The 14,482-nt window shown below is 36.6% G+C and overlaps 1 protein-coding gene across 2 annotated transcripts in view; it reads left to right on the plus strand.

The window, feature by feature from the left end:
- LOC120628847 (receptor-type guanylate cyclase gcy-4-like) overlaps positions 1–14,482 on the plus strand; it is a 131,589-nt gene that overhangs the window by 98,106 nt on the left and 19,001 nt on the right. For both annotated transcript variants that reach the window (XM_039897485.1, XM_039897486.1), the window contains one exon: positions 12,868–12,957. In XM_039897485.1, the coding sequence (XP_039753419.1) occupies positions 12,868–12,957 (90 nt within the window). The remainder of the gene's footprint in view (positions 1–12,867; positions 12,958–14,482) is intronic.

Consider the following 14,482-nt stretch of genomic DNA (forward strand, 5'->3'; position numbering starts at 1 on the left):
GGTTCGCGACTCGTTGAACTATGCCGGTAATTCTGGTTCTTCTACAGATCTCCTCATTTCTGATACCATAGGTCATCACTGGCAACACGCACCGTTTGAAGACTTTGGTCTTCAGGTACTGCGGAATTAATCATTATTCGATAATTGCTTATTTGACTAAGTGGATTTAGAAATAAATTATAGCTAAAAAAACATATCGTCGCTGAATTTTATTTGAAAATTTTCTAAAATTCAAAGGTTTTTTCGATAGTTAAATGGGCCATAGTAGCCATAGTGCAAGATTAGATTGCTCGCAAGCGAGGAGTTTTTTTGAGTATAGAATACTTGAGCATCGGAGTAAAATGGATCTTATTTGGACTAGGTTACTGCTCAAAATTTCCTGCAATTCTTTATCTCGGGTTTTTGACAAAACGTTTGTGAAAGAAAAATCAGAAGTACATAGTACGCGACTCTAATCCGAGTGACATTAGGTCCATTTTACTTTGACAATACAGAATATATACTCGAAAATGATTCTTCAATTGCAAGCAAGCAACACTTGTACTAAGGCTGCAGTATTGGCGTTATGCACAATCGCAATTTCGAAGTCACTGGAAGGTGTTATTCAAACGCTCTCAGCCATTCTGTTGTAAAGCGTAGCCTCCCCACGCGCGCTATTTTTCTTTATAAATTGTAGTCTTACATTTTTTTTTATTCCACTAAAGTTGGCGTAGATAGTATTCTAGCATGTTAGGAGTATGGCAGTATAATAAGTTTACATTACAAATCTTTGAATTTCGTGGTTTTTCTCTTTTAAAATAGGTATATTTGTTTACTATATATTTATACTTCCTCTTGAATAACTCTATCTATTAATGAAAACTGTATTCAAATCTATTGTGTAGTTATAAAGATCTACAACGTGTAACGTCTCACTGTTTACTTATGACAACCCTATTGAAGATAAAAGATAGACACGCGCATAGTATCTACGCAACGCGACGCGTACCTATTAAAGTGACAGGAGTCACTTGATTCTACTTTTGCATGTGGCAGTATCTGATTCCTTTCAGTAAAACTATGGCAATGATTTACTCAAAAACTATTAGCGTTTCGGTCTCACAGAGTCTCAGAAATAATGTACTTCTAAAATATTATTTCGGTTTTCATTTACACGTTGTATAGAAGCTTTGTTTTACACTATGTAAAGTTTATAAATGCGAGAGTTCGGATGGATGTTTGTTCGTGATACACTACGCCAGGACGGCTGAACCAATCTGAATGAAAAACACAGATCATAGTCTAGTTTTTCGGAAAAATGAATGGTCCTTTGTTATTCATAGAGCAAGAGATCGACTTGTTTTTGTGCATAATGGATTTTAAACTTAGATTTTCGTGGTTAATCAACGTTTCTTAAATATTGTTCAACGGGTACATACCACGATACTATTTTTAGATTTGTCGATATTTCGAACCAGTTGAACTACATTTAAGAAATAATGGTATTATAGGTCAGGTGTGGAGAATGAAATAGGCGTACACATAAAAATTACCAAGCGAACGAAGTCGCGAGCCACGGCGTGTTCAAAATAAACGCAGGAGTTACATAACATGCCAAAGGTATGGAATAGAATTTCAATTTTCTTCCACTGAAATGATTCCTAAAATAACTTCACTGTGACGAAAACTAATAAAGTTTAATCAATGGCAGCGTATCGTACCGTATTACACAAGCGAAGCGAATCATTCAATTAAGAGTCTTATTACGTAAGCCATAAAGTTGTTAATGAAGTACGTGGGTTCACAAGTACATATCGTAACGCAAACACAAGCGAGATGTAATCATTCAATTTTGGAACTTATATTTAGTTTAGTACGTAACGTTGTTTATTGAACAGAGTTAGAAGGTGTGTAAAATTTCATATTTGCTGCCCACCTTCGATTAGGGGAGTCAAGAGTTTCGTTCGATAATATTACTAAAGTGCGATATGTCACTTAATATCGATCAATCACTGCCTCTACTGACATATCTTTATATATATATTTCTTGTGTGCGTGCGTATGTCACTGAACTCCTCGTAAACGGCTGGACTGATTTGAATTAATATTTTGGTATGCGTTTGGGTGGCATTCTTGATGGTTTAGATTCACTAATCAGCCCCACAGATGGAGCTGGGGTCCGCTAGTTAAATATATAATAATATTAAAGCCTTTATTCAGACACGGTTTGTTTTTTTACTATTTACACTAATATTAACGACTCTGGTGAGTCTAAAGACACCGACAACTTAGTCTGTTTGCCCAACGTTGGCAAAGGCCTCCCCCATTCTTTTCCTAGTTTCCTAGTTAAATATATTTTTAAACTTTCTTTAATGCTAAGCGCTCATTCAACTATCTAAATTGATTATCCGTGATACTTTTTGTAGTGTTGTGACGTCAGATCAGAACATAGTTGTCACCACCTTTCCTCTTCCCGTCAGTGTCGTACGAGGTGACTAAGGGAGAACGGGCAGCGCACAAAAGCGTACTCTGTGCTACTTCTACCATCTACTGGGATAACCAACCCGTCCGTCCTAGCGTGGTGATTATGGGCAATTCCTTCCCTTGGGAGAGGCCTTTAGTCCAGAACTAGAACAGTTAGGAGACAAAAACCATATCCCCGGATTATATCCCCTGACAAGGAATATAATTAACGTGTCCACCTGCTAAATCACGGGAACAAGGAATATGAGAAGTTTACCCCGTTATTATTACGCATTATTATTTGGATGTTATTCCCACTTGTGGGCCAGTGCTCTGAGAATTGATAAAGCTGTGGGAGAAGATACATTTTTATCCTTTCCCTGGGGAGATAAACAGTGGCGTGCACAGGGTTTTTGACCAGCGTATGCATAAAGCATTAAAATGGAATAAAATGGAAATTTCCCCCTCCTATACTTTTCCCTATCCCTATCGCTACTAATATTATAAATGTGAATGTAAGTTTGTTTGTTACGCTTTCACGCAAAAACTACTAAACCGATCGACGTGAAACTTTGTACACATATTCTTGGAAGTGTTGGAAGTAATATAGAATACTTTTAATCGCGACATTAAGCTAGGTTCCTTTGGGAGAGGGGATGAGTGTTTGACGATTTTACACTTTAACTCCGACAAATTATAACCGATTTAAATTATTATTTTTGTACTATACAGGTTATAATATGTGTTTAATTTTGCCCAAACTGTGGTTGGAGATAGAGGACAGAACTCCTCAGCGGCCAGCAGCAAACCCCTCATTTAAGGCTTAGCGATACTATACTTTAATTTTTTTTAGATCTAAAGCTAAATTGAATGCCACATCAAAAAACAAAATCAAACGCAGACAAAGTCACTCGCAACAGCTAGTATAAAATAATTTGTGTATGCAGTGCTTTTGTGCATGTATGAGGTGCACGCCACTGGATATAATTGTCTTCTGCCCATGCTAGCCATGCAGCAGTGGACTATTATAAGATGGTCATGACACTTTTTGTAATATCACCTTTCTGAATGACCTTGTATTAAGGACGAATAGATACACAACGAGAGTAAACACGGGAGCTTTTTCGAAGTCAGCTAAAAAGTATACCGAAATTTATTATTGTAAAAGCGAATTCTTGTTTTCTGTTTTAAGTGCTTTCGGTATTGTCAGCGAAGTATCCACTTTAAAAACAATCGTGTTGTATTATTTTATCTTGCTAAGTGAGTTTGGATTGAAAATGGCAACTGTGAAAATAAACGTTAGCAGGCGATACGCAGCACTAAGGTGCAGTGGCGTGCACAGGGTTTCCAGGGTATGCATAAAGCAGGCACATGCCATAAAATGGAAAAATTCCCCTCTAATACGGGTTATATAAAATAATTTGGGTATGCAGTGCTTTTGTGCATGCATGAAGTGCACGCCACTGCTAAGGTGATTCCTGTCATCGTCATCATCATATCAATACATTACCGGCGCACAACAGAGCACGAACCCCCTCCTAAAATGAGTAGGGTTTAGACAGAGTCCACCATGCCCAGTGTAGATTGATGGACTCCACATACCTTTGAGAACATTATGGAGAACTCTCAAGCATGCAGGTTTCCTGACGATGCTTTTCCTTAACCGATGAAGCAAGTGATATTTTAAGTATTTACTCCATCATCATCTTCATCATATCAACCCATTACCGGCCCACTACAGGGCACGGGTCTCCTCCCGCAACGAGAAGGGGTTAAGGCCGTAGTCCACCACGCTGGCCCAGTGCTGATTGGAGACTTTACATACCTTCAAGAACATTATGGAGAACTCTCAGGCATTTGACCGTTGAAGCAAGTGATATTTTCATTACTTAAAACGCACATAACGTACAAAAGTTAGATGTGGGATTCGAACTAGAAACCCGAAAGTGAAGCCGAAGTCCTTCCCGACCGTAAACCGCTTCGCTTATCATAAAAAAATTAGCCGGATAGTTAATCAGTAAATTTATCATCATCAACTCGGCCTTGTTAATCTAGTGGTTACGATTAGTAGGATTAGGGGCAACTTTGTTAGGTATATACCTATTGGTTTATCCCACAGTACCACTCCAAACGAAACCCCATGCCTCGATTATGACCGCTAATCCGCAATGATGCAGCATGGTGGGTTTGTTATGCTGTGTTCTTCTCACCTATAAGAAACAGAGCCTGTGCCTAGCTGTGATATATCAGTATGATTATCATATTGGCTCGCCTGCTCGCTAATTGTTTCGCTCGCTCGTTACTCTTTGTATGGGTTTGGTACTAATCGTATTTCGTCCGAAAGTCCCTAACGGCTCAGTGAAGTTCAAAGTAAATATCACTTCAACAAAGAAAAAATATACCCTCGGGACCTAAGGCTCTTAAAGATTACGTTTACGAATAATAAATACTAGACAAAATAAAATATTTTATGAGCCTCCCGTGAGGTTCGGAGGAAAACTTTTCGCCTTTTTACGGAATCTTGCTAACAAATTGTTTTCCTTTTCTACTTACGTAGAAAATTTGAGTTCTATCAAATACCATTTAGCGAATGACTTAAGAATTTTTTTTATCGTCTCGTGAATACTACCGAGTAAATACAAACATTGAGGTGTTATTACTGTAAAATACATTTTACTTCATCCACGTACAGTTATTGAGTAAAACTTTATCTCAATCAAGCTCGTTACCCAATTTTCGCTCTTTTGTTACAGTCATTTTATTAAGTGGGTAAATAACTAAACTTTTCATAACAAGATATTTTATTCTTCACCTTTGGTTGCCTGGAAGAGATCGCTATATAGCAATAAGTCACCAAATTGTAACGTCTTCCTTTACGCTCCATTATATTTGTATTTTGTGAATTTTCTGTGTACAATAAAAGTTTATTCATTCATTGATTAGGATTGTTTACGCTAATAATTATTATTTAATTAAAAAAAAGTTTAAAGAAACAATTTTTATTATATTTAGTGGTTATTTTGACATAAATATGACAGTAATAGTCGAACGATGGAAAGATACCTTCCGGTGTCTTAGTCCATAACACTTTATAGATGCATGCATGCATCCAAGCATCTTAAATAGTACTTAGCATACATATTTCAAACTCTGTACAGTCCTCAACCATACCGTAACAGTCTTGTTGCATTGGTTTAGCCGTTTATTTTTTTATTTTTATTTTTGTTGGTCAACTTAAGAGTAAAACAATTAACGAAAACTAGGTCACTCACCTCATCTCAAACCACACAGAGTTAATGTGACAAGGTATAGATTAATGATTAATGATATTCATTTTGAAAACAATTTTTTTTTATTATTTAAGTTGCAATCACAACCCTACCAGTAGCCAGTGCAAAACAGTTAGATAACAAGTTTATGATTACAACTTGTACATAGATGACATACCAGATCCCTACCCCACGCGACATTCTCCCTGATAAAGTTATTTTAAAACAAAATTCTTTACGGTAGCCCTTACATATTTAATGTTATTAGTGTTTTTAATCTTATCTTGGGCCTTTTGGAGTAGAGACTTTGGGACCGTGGGGTCCGGAAGCAAGAGCCCTTATCAAAGAATTATCGAAAAGGGTTATAGAGTCTACCGGTGATCCTAGAGCGGGTAGTTACCTTGGCCAACGAATTAGTTTGGCCATCCATAGGGGCAATGCTGCCAGCATCTTAGGAACTGTGCCTCGCTGCGGTGGTTTCGAGGACGTTTTAGATTTTATTTAGTTTTAAATAGTTTATTTCAGGTTATATTTATAAAACAATTATTTTAAACATGAAATATAAACTGTTGGTATAGAAATATGTATATTAAACTTGGTTTGTTATATTTATTAATAAATTATACAATATGTCCATCTTATCAAACAAATTAACTGGAAGCTTATTCATGGCAGCATATATTCCAAGGTACGCTATGTTTGGTTTAGCCGAAAGAATAAGATAAGGAATACAAAGAAAAGCTCAGGCTGTGTAAGAGCTGGTTATTCAAAAATTGATATTTCTATGTAGATATAATATAGATTAAAAATGATCCCATTCATTTTATAAACATTTAAATCAACATAATTTTTCTCAATCATTAATTGTACAACAATTACTTTTTTACAAATAAAGCATAGATCAAATTGGCAGAAGCCGAGAAAACTATAAAAAAAAATTGAGGTTTTCTTTAATGATATTAAATTAACTTCATGAGCCCATATTCCAATATACACTTTTTCTGATACAGATATAACGAGTAATTGGACGCAGTTATACGTAAAGGTAGATCCTTTACGTTTAACTGCACAATATATTGAGATTGTTTAGTTTTACGGCGAAGCAAAAAAAAAAATAAGAAAACGTTGAAATAGTTACGCAGTGTTTTCTATCGCTTTGAAATTTTGAAGGTGCCATCAGTCAAAGCGGTGATAGCGCATTGGGCAGGAGCTTGACTTCTCTTTCGGGGCCCGAGTTCTAATCCTAGCACGCACCTCAAACTTTACTAAGTTATGTGCGTTTTAAGTAATCAAATATCACTTGCTTCAACGGTGAAGGAAAACATCGTGAGGAAACCTGCATGCCTGAGAGTTCTACATAATGTTCTCAAAGGTGTGCGTAGTTGACCAATCCGCAATAGGCCAGCGCGGTGGACTATGGCCTTAACCCCTTCTTATTTTGGGAGGATACCCAAAATAACTCTTTGACGGCCGATTGGCGCAGTTTGCAGCGACCCTACTTTCTGAGCCCAAGGCCGTGGTTTCGATTCCCACTACTGGAAAATATTTGTGTGATGAGCATGAATGTTTTTCAGTGTCTGGGTGTACATATTCTAAGTATTTATGTATATTATTCATAAAAAAAAATATTCATCAGTCATCTTAGTACCGATAACACAAGCTACGCTTAGTTTGGGGCTAGGTGGCGATGTTTGTATTGTCTTGATATATTTATCTATTTTATCTATTATCTTTAGGAGGCTGGTAATGGGTTGATGTGATGATGATGAGGATCAGTCAAAGTGTGACGAAACACTCCAAAACTATTGCCACGTTATGCCGCATTTATTTTTAAGGCCTTCAAGTGTATCTTTACTACCTGAATGTAGGTTAGATCCTATTCGATTAACTTATTTCAATTATTATAATTCATATTATGTTTCGGAACCAGAGTTGAGATGAAATCCAAAGTCACTAGATTAGACCATTAAGTTAGTAGAAATATCCTTTATAACAAGAAAGAGTTGAAACTTTTTAACTTTTAACTATTAAACTTTTGATAACTATCAATTCATATTTTCCACATTTAATAAATTGATAACGATATTTACGAATACGCTAAAAAAGTTTAGTTAGATAGTTTTCAAGAAACAATTAAAATTATTATATTACATATTTGATTAACAACTAATGTTCATGATATTGAGTTGGTGGGTATTTGTATATAAATACGACTGCATTATCGAAACACTTCAAGGCCCCGATTTATGATCCATCCGGACGTGGATCCTTACCACGATCACGAGGGCGTTGGGACTAAACAATGATTAGTCCAAAAGTCCACTAACACTCAGATTAACGTCGAACCGAGCCGAGGTCCGTGCCCTCGCAGGAGGCACCCTCGGGTCGACGTCTCCCACTCTCCCCCCGATGACGTCGAGCCCTGGGGCTCTTCTCATGGCGAGCTTTGGCGCTCGCCCCACTCCCACGGTGACGCCGTAGCAACCCCTCAGGTGGTTAGCGGCAAGTGTCCATCCGAATATCGAAAATCGAAACACTTCAGTCCTGTATGGACTCAAACGATGCAAAGATAAATTAGAAGACCTGTTGCATCAAAGATTAAATAATGAGCATGGAAAAACTCTTAGTTTTGAAGCCACCAATATTTCACTTTTACACTCATTTCGTTGCCATATTTTACTGTGGCTTCATCAAATATTTTTTTTTCAACTTTATCTCGTTTAAATAACACCCCATTCAGATACACTTGAGAAGCTTCGTTAAATTTATTCACGTTTCGGTTTCGCTCATAAAACCGCTACTGCTGCCCATAAAGGTGCTGAATCATTAACTGCTTTCAGACAGCTTTACTGAGAAGCGTAAAGGCATTGCATTGTTAGAGCACGGAATAAAAAAATGTTAAAAATTAAACCACACACAAGAAACGTGCTTTTTTGGTGTTTCTTGACCCCGACGCGAAAACGACGGGTTGCTATACATGTGTGTGTGTTTGTTTGTGTGTCTGTGTGTGTGTGCATGTGTTTAGTTTGTGTGTTTGTGTGTATTATATGTGTTTGCGAGTGTTTGTGTGTGTCTGCCTGTACATACATATACTTCCAATTAGAAAACACAGAATAATAATTACAAACTAACATTAGTATTTAGCTAACATTAGTATTTGACGGCCGATTGGCGCAGTTTGCAGCGACCCTGCTTTCGAGTCCAACGCCATGGGTTCGATTCCCACAACTGGAAAATGTTTGTGTGATGAGCATGAATGTTTTTCAGTGTCTGGGTGTTTATATGTATATTCTAAGTATTTATGTATATTATTAATAAAAAATATTCACCAGTCATCTTAGTACCCATAACACAAGCTACGCTTAAATTGGGGCTAGATGGCGATGTGTGTATTGTCGTAGTATATTTGTTTATTTTTTTATTTAATAAATATAAGCCGTATAACTGTTCACACCCAAAATGTAATAAATAAAATGCTTTTATAACATATATGTAACGCATTTACGGACCTATGTTGTGAGCTTTGTATCCATGCCTTGGAGAGCACGTTAGGCGGTCGGTCCGGCGGCGTATGTCTTGCCGATCTTTTCGGATTTCTTCATGGGACAATGAGAGTGAGGTAGTAGAGAGTGCACCTGAGTTTACGCGCACACATGTGCAATTTGACATCTCCCGCGAGGTCAGAAATTTCACTGTAGATTGACTGATCGATTTATGTCAAGGTAGCAGTCTACCTTTTTACCGAAAACTTTTTTTTATCACCAGGAAGTAATTAATATAAATTCAAATTCAATTTTTTTTTTATTCATGTAGACCTTATCACACCCTCCCCTCATACATTTAACATGTTACAATAATGTTAGTGATGGTGATAACTGCATTCGTTAACTTAAAACTAAAGCTAAGAGGGTTCCAAACGCGCCCTGCAGGGCTAGCACGGGCAGGAGATAAAAATTATATCCCCCAATTATATCCCTTGACAAGGGATACACTAAACGTGTCCACAAACTAAAGCACAGGAATATGGAATAGAAGTTTACCCCTTATTACACATTCATTATTTGGATATTATTTCCACTTGTGCGCCAGTGCTCTGAGAGTTGATAAAGCTGTGGGAGAAGGTAATTTTTTATTCTTTCCTCGGGAAGATAATTGTCTCCTGCCCATACTGTGCTGGTACACAACAAACTTAGCCAGGTTAATGTTATTTTGTAGTTTCTAAACTCATCACTTATATAATATTGAAGAAGTATTTACTAGTTAACCAATGCCGCCCTTTATTGAAGCAAGTTATGTTTAATGACTTTGACTTTTGGGTTCGCAGGGCAGAATAATGATTGTAAACTTAACTAAATACCATGCTAGGTATAAATATCCATAATACGTTTTAGTTTTAGTTTATTATGAAAATTAACCTTAGTTATATACGGTATATTCCACGAAAAGTTAAATTTAGTTTAGTTTATTTATAAAAGCGAGATTTTAGCAAAATTAATCGGCGAACCGTAAACCATCAAATTTGTTAATATTAGAGAAATCGGCTTAAGATAATGGTTTGAAAATTAACATCATTCCTGCCTTACCGACTATAGATGAAAATTGTTAATCAACAAAAATCTTATTTTGCAAATTGAAAAATGGAATAATCTTATGAAATCGGTGTATTGTCATCGGTTCACAATATAACTACAAAGTATGAACGAAATCAGACAGTTTGGAAAGGGTCAAAATCAAGTCCAAGGAATCGGTTACAAACATACAGGTGAAGCTAATATTGAGCGTGTAAAAAGTTGATGTTGGAAAAGAGCAATTCTCGGTAGAAACTGATGGTAGAGTACACTAGAAACGGACAGACCTGACGTTTCAAAAGTGCTTGTATAAGATGCATTGCTGGGCGGCTACTGGAGTGCTGTTTCTGGAAAATTCACAAGAAGCACCGACGCCGATAAAGGAACTAAATTAATTGTATGATAAAAAAGTTTTATAGATCGTTAAAACTTTTTAAAAGGGGAAGTTCTCCGCTTCCTTTCGCGATGGAAATGTGTACAGCTTTATGACGTTATAGATTTATTGCGTAACAGTTTTGAAATGCCTTTATCTAACCGGTAAAAAGATTTCCTAGGGTTTTTGACGATCGCCCTGGCGCAATGGTGAGCGCTGTGACTTAAGTAAGAGTTCGATTCCCGGTGATTGTATAAATTAATTTGTGTAAATAAAGATATGCATGTTACAGAATTTTAATAAACATGTATACCTTTTTTTTTGTTTTTTTTTGGCGTGGTGGAAAAGCCTTATTGCTACCTCCAACCCTAGGGCAGGACGGAGGTTATGTAGGACTCCCCCCTCTAAAGTGGTATAGCCAAACTAAAAACTACCACGGCATTTCCCTCTTGCTGGCTTTGTTAGACGCCCGGGGCAAACATGTATACCTAGAATGTTTTATGCAAACAAAAGATTTGAATGCAGTTTATTAGCAAATATATTATTTTATAAACAGAAAATTCCGAGATGAAGTTTAATACAAAAGCTTTTATAAACGGGTAAGAAAATTCTCCAGATCTCCCTGCTACTAATTAACGAGGTTGTAATTAACTCTATTAGCGTTGTCACTGTAGCTCGCGAATGATAATATTATGTAGGACAGAAAATAGTAAACGATCTCATTAATTAGTTTGCATAGTGTCTTCGCAAACTTTCGAGGCAAATGTTTATAATATAATTACACTTTAACTTACTGTTTTTAACTTACTCTCTGGCAAATTAAATTTATAAAATTGATAATTCCTCCAAGTGTAGGTAAAAACACTAATAAAAATTATAATAATTGTCTATGGTTATAAATAAATAAATAAATATACTACGACAATACACACATCGCCATCTAGCCCCAAAGTAAGCGTAGCTTGGGGAATGGGTACTAAGACTGAAGAATATTTTTATGAATAATATACATAAATACTTATAATATATAGATAAAAACCCAGACACTGAAAAACATTCATGTTCATCACACAACCATTTTCCAGTTGTGGGAATCGAACCCACGGCCTTGGAGCCAAAAAGCAGGGTCGCTGCCCACTGCGCCAGTCGGTTCTCGATAGCATAAGAGTTTAACATAAGAGTTCGCCAAACGTTTTTTTTTCTGTAGGAATCACCTTAATGAAGAGCATCCGATTAAAGCGTTTAGTGAAAACGGGATTTAGATTTTGTCAAACAATTTCAGGGTAATTTTTAGGGTTGTGGTTGATATGAAGAATGTAACTTTTAGTTCAATAAATTTTTATTAGTCTTTTCATTCATCTTGAATTCGGTTGTTACAGATTGTTTATTTGTATTTTTGTATAATTCATGATGATTTTTGTATAGTGAATATTTATGTTAAAATATCCATTATACAAAAATCTACATTAATTATACAAAAATACAGAAAAACAATCTGTAAAACTATACAGGCATTTTTGACTACAGGAACAGTAATAACTTAAAGGTTTTAGTATTTTATACTCCTGTTGACGTATTTGAAAAGTTTCATGAAACGCAATTTAAAACAAGATTCTGTTTATTTTTGACCCTCTTTATTTGTATTAGACATAGAAAACAGAAAACCTTATGTTTATTATTTTATTATTATTATATTAAAAAAAAATATAATTTTATGATATTGTAATACAATTTTAGAAATTTTTAATATTGAACAACATATCATTCAAATTCAAAATTCATTTATTTCAAGTAGGCCTAATATAAGCAGTTTTAAAACGTCAAGCCTGTCTTTTTGAAGTGATTCTACCACCTGTTCGAAAGGGAGTTTATACCGAGAAGAAGCCGGCAAGTAACTCAGCAGTTGCTCTTTTCCAACATCAACAATTTACATTTTACATTTTAACATAATTTTTTCTATCTTGTGAGAGATGAAAGCGGAGCCGGATGCTTCCAAGCAACCTTGTCATTAAGAAATTCATTAATTGTATAGCAACCTCGCTGTAATTAATGTGTTTTAACACATTCTTTAAACTTATGCATTGGACATTAACCAGGTCCTAGTCCCGTAACTTAACACCCTCTGTCATACATTTCGCCGTTAAGCGCCGACCCAAAAGTAATAGTTTATTTGTGCAACTATCAATAAATGTATTCGGGCTTACTTCAATTCCAGGGCTACGCTGGAGCAAATATTTGTCGTGACGAACCGGTGGCTGGCCGACGACCAATCCCCCGTGCCAGATCCACTGAAAATGTCATTATAGTGAGTACTTTATTTTTATTTGTGGATGCCCGTAACTTAAACTTGCTTATACACAAAGCCTGAAGAAATCAGTCATACCACTGGTCAGTTACTGAGCTCCAGCCAAGTTTGAAAATGAAATTAAAAATCCAATAAATTCAAAAATTCAATATTTACACAAAATTCAAAATTCAACACATGCAAAAAAAAACACAATGCATTTATTTCAAGTAGGCTTAGTCTGTAAGCAATTTTGAAACGTCAAGTCTGTCTGTTTGTAGTGACTCTACTAACTGTTTGTGAAATAGATGCTACGGATAAGAAGCCGGCAAGAAACTCAGCTGTTGCTTTTCTAACATCAATAATTTCCAATTTAACATAATTCTATCCTGTGAGAGACAAAACGGAGACGAATGCTGCCAAGTCACTTCCCGACAGGAACAGAAATTGGCACAGAAACTTTGGGTTGTGGTTGTGTTTGTTTGGGCTTGTGGTCACTTTGGGACAGAAATTGGCTATTGGGTGAGTCACCGGTCCGAAGCTTAAAAATTTGGGTTTCAATACAGTCTGGGATCAAATATTAACCCTTTGCGTCGGTCTCAATTATTGTGATAGTTATACGTAAAGCCGAGGGACATTACAGGAGTAGATTATTTTAAAGACTAGTACACACAGAGCTTGTACGGGGAAGTATTACGGCCATGTTTAATTCTGCCGCTAAGCAGCATCGTTGTGGTCTGGTCTGAAGGCGTAGTTGCCGGTGTATTTACAGGCTCTTGAAGGTTTATACCTACGCCTCAGATTGGTGGACACAGGGCGGAACTTTGCATGACGTCTGCCTCAAAAACCCTGCGGAAGATGCTCTGTTTATAGGTGATGGGTTCTTTATCCCACTACAACTTAGCCCTTGACTGCAATCTCCCCTGTAACATATCAGGGAGTATGGTAGTTGTATTAAAGCCATACCCCTAATCGGTTTTTACGCGACATCGCACCGGAACACTAAATCGCTTAGCGGTAAGTTTTTGTCGGTAGGGTGGTAACTAGCCACGGCCGAAGCCTCCCACTAGACCAGACCAGAGAAACATCTAAATCGGATCGAACCCGGGATTAAATTTACAGCGTTCACTGTTGGCACAGAGAGGTCGCCGAAAATCACCTTGCTCCTATAAAAGAGGAAGTCTTTGCCCAACAGTGGGACACTTATCGATAATGAAGCTTTATTATAATAGAGGGACACTTTTATTACTGACGCTGTGAAACTTGAATAGTTGCGACTGATATATAAGTCGTTTATTTTCATGTACAAGTGGCTTTACAACCCACTCACGCCCACATAGGAAAGTGTTTTATTTAGCGTTGTCTATGTACCTATCGACACAGCCTAAATAAATGAGTCATTTCACAAATATTATGAAATAACTTTTGCGAGGCGAATTTTCGACTTTACTTTGACATCATAACATTGGGTAGTAGTCCACGGTCTGTTACGAACGTATAGATTAAGTTGCTTATGCCCGCGACAACCGGACAAATATGTGCTGTT

This window comes from Pararge aegeria, chromosome 13 (assembly GCF_905163445.1).
Source record: "Pararge aegeria chromosome 13, ilParAegt1.1, whole genome shotgun sequence".
Classification (NCBI taxonomy): domain Eukaryota; kingdom Metazoa; phylum Arthropoda; class Insecta; order Lepidoptera; family Nymphalidae; genus Pararge; species Pararge aegeria.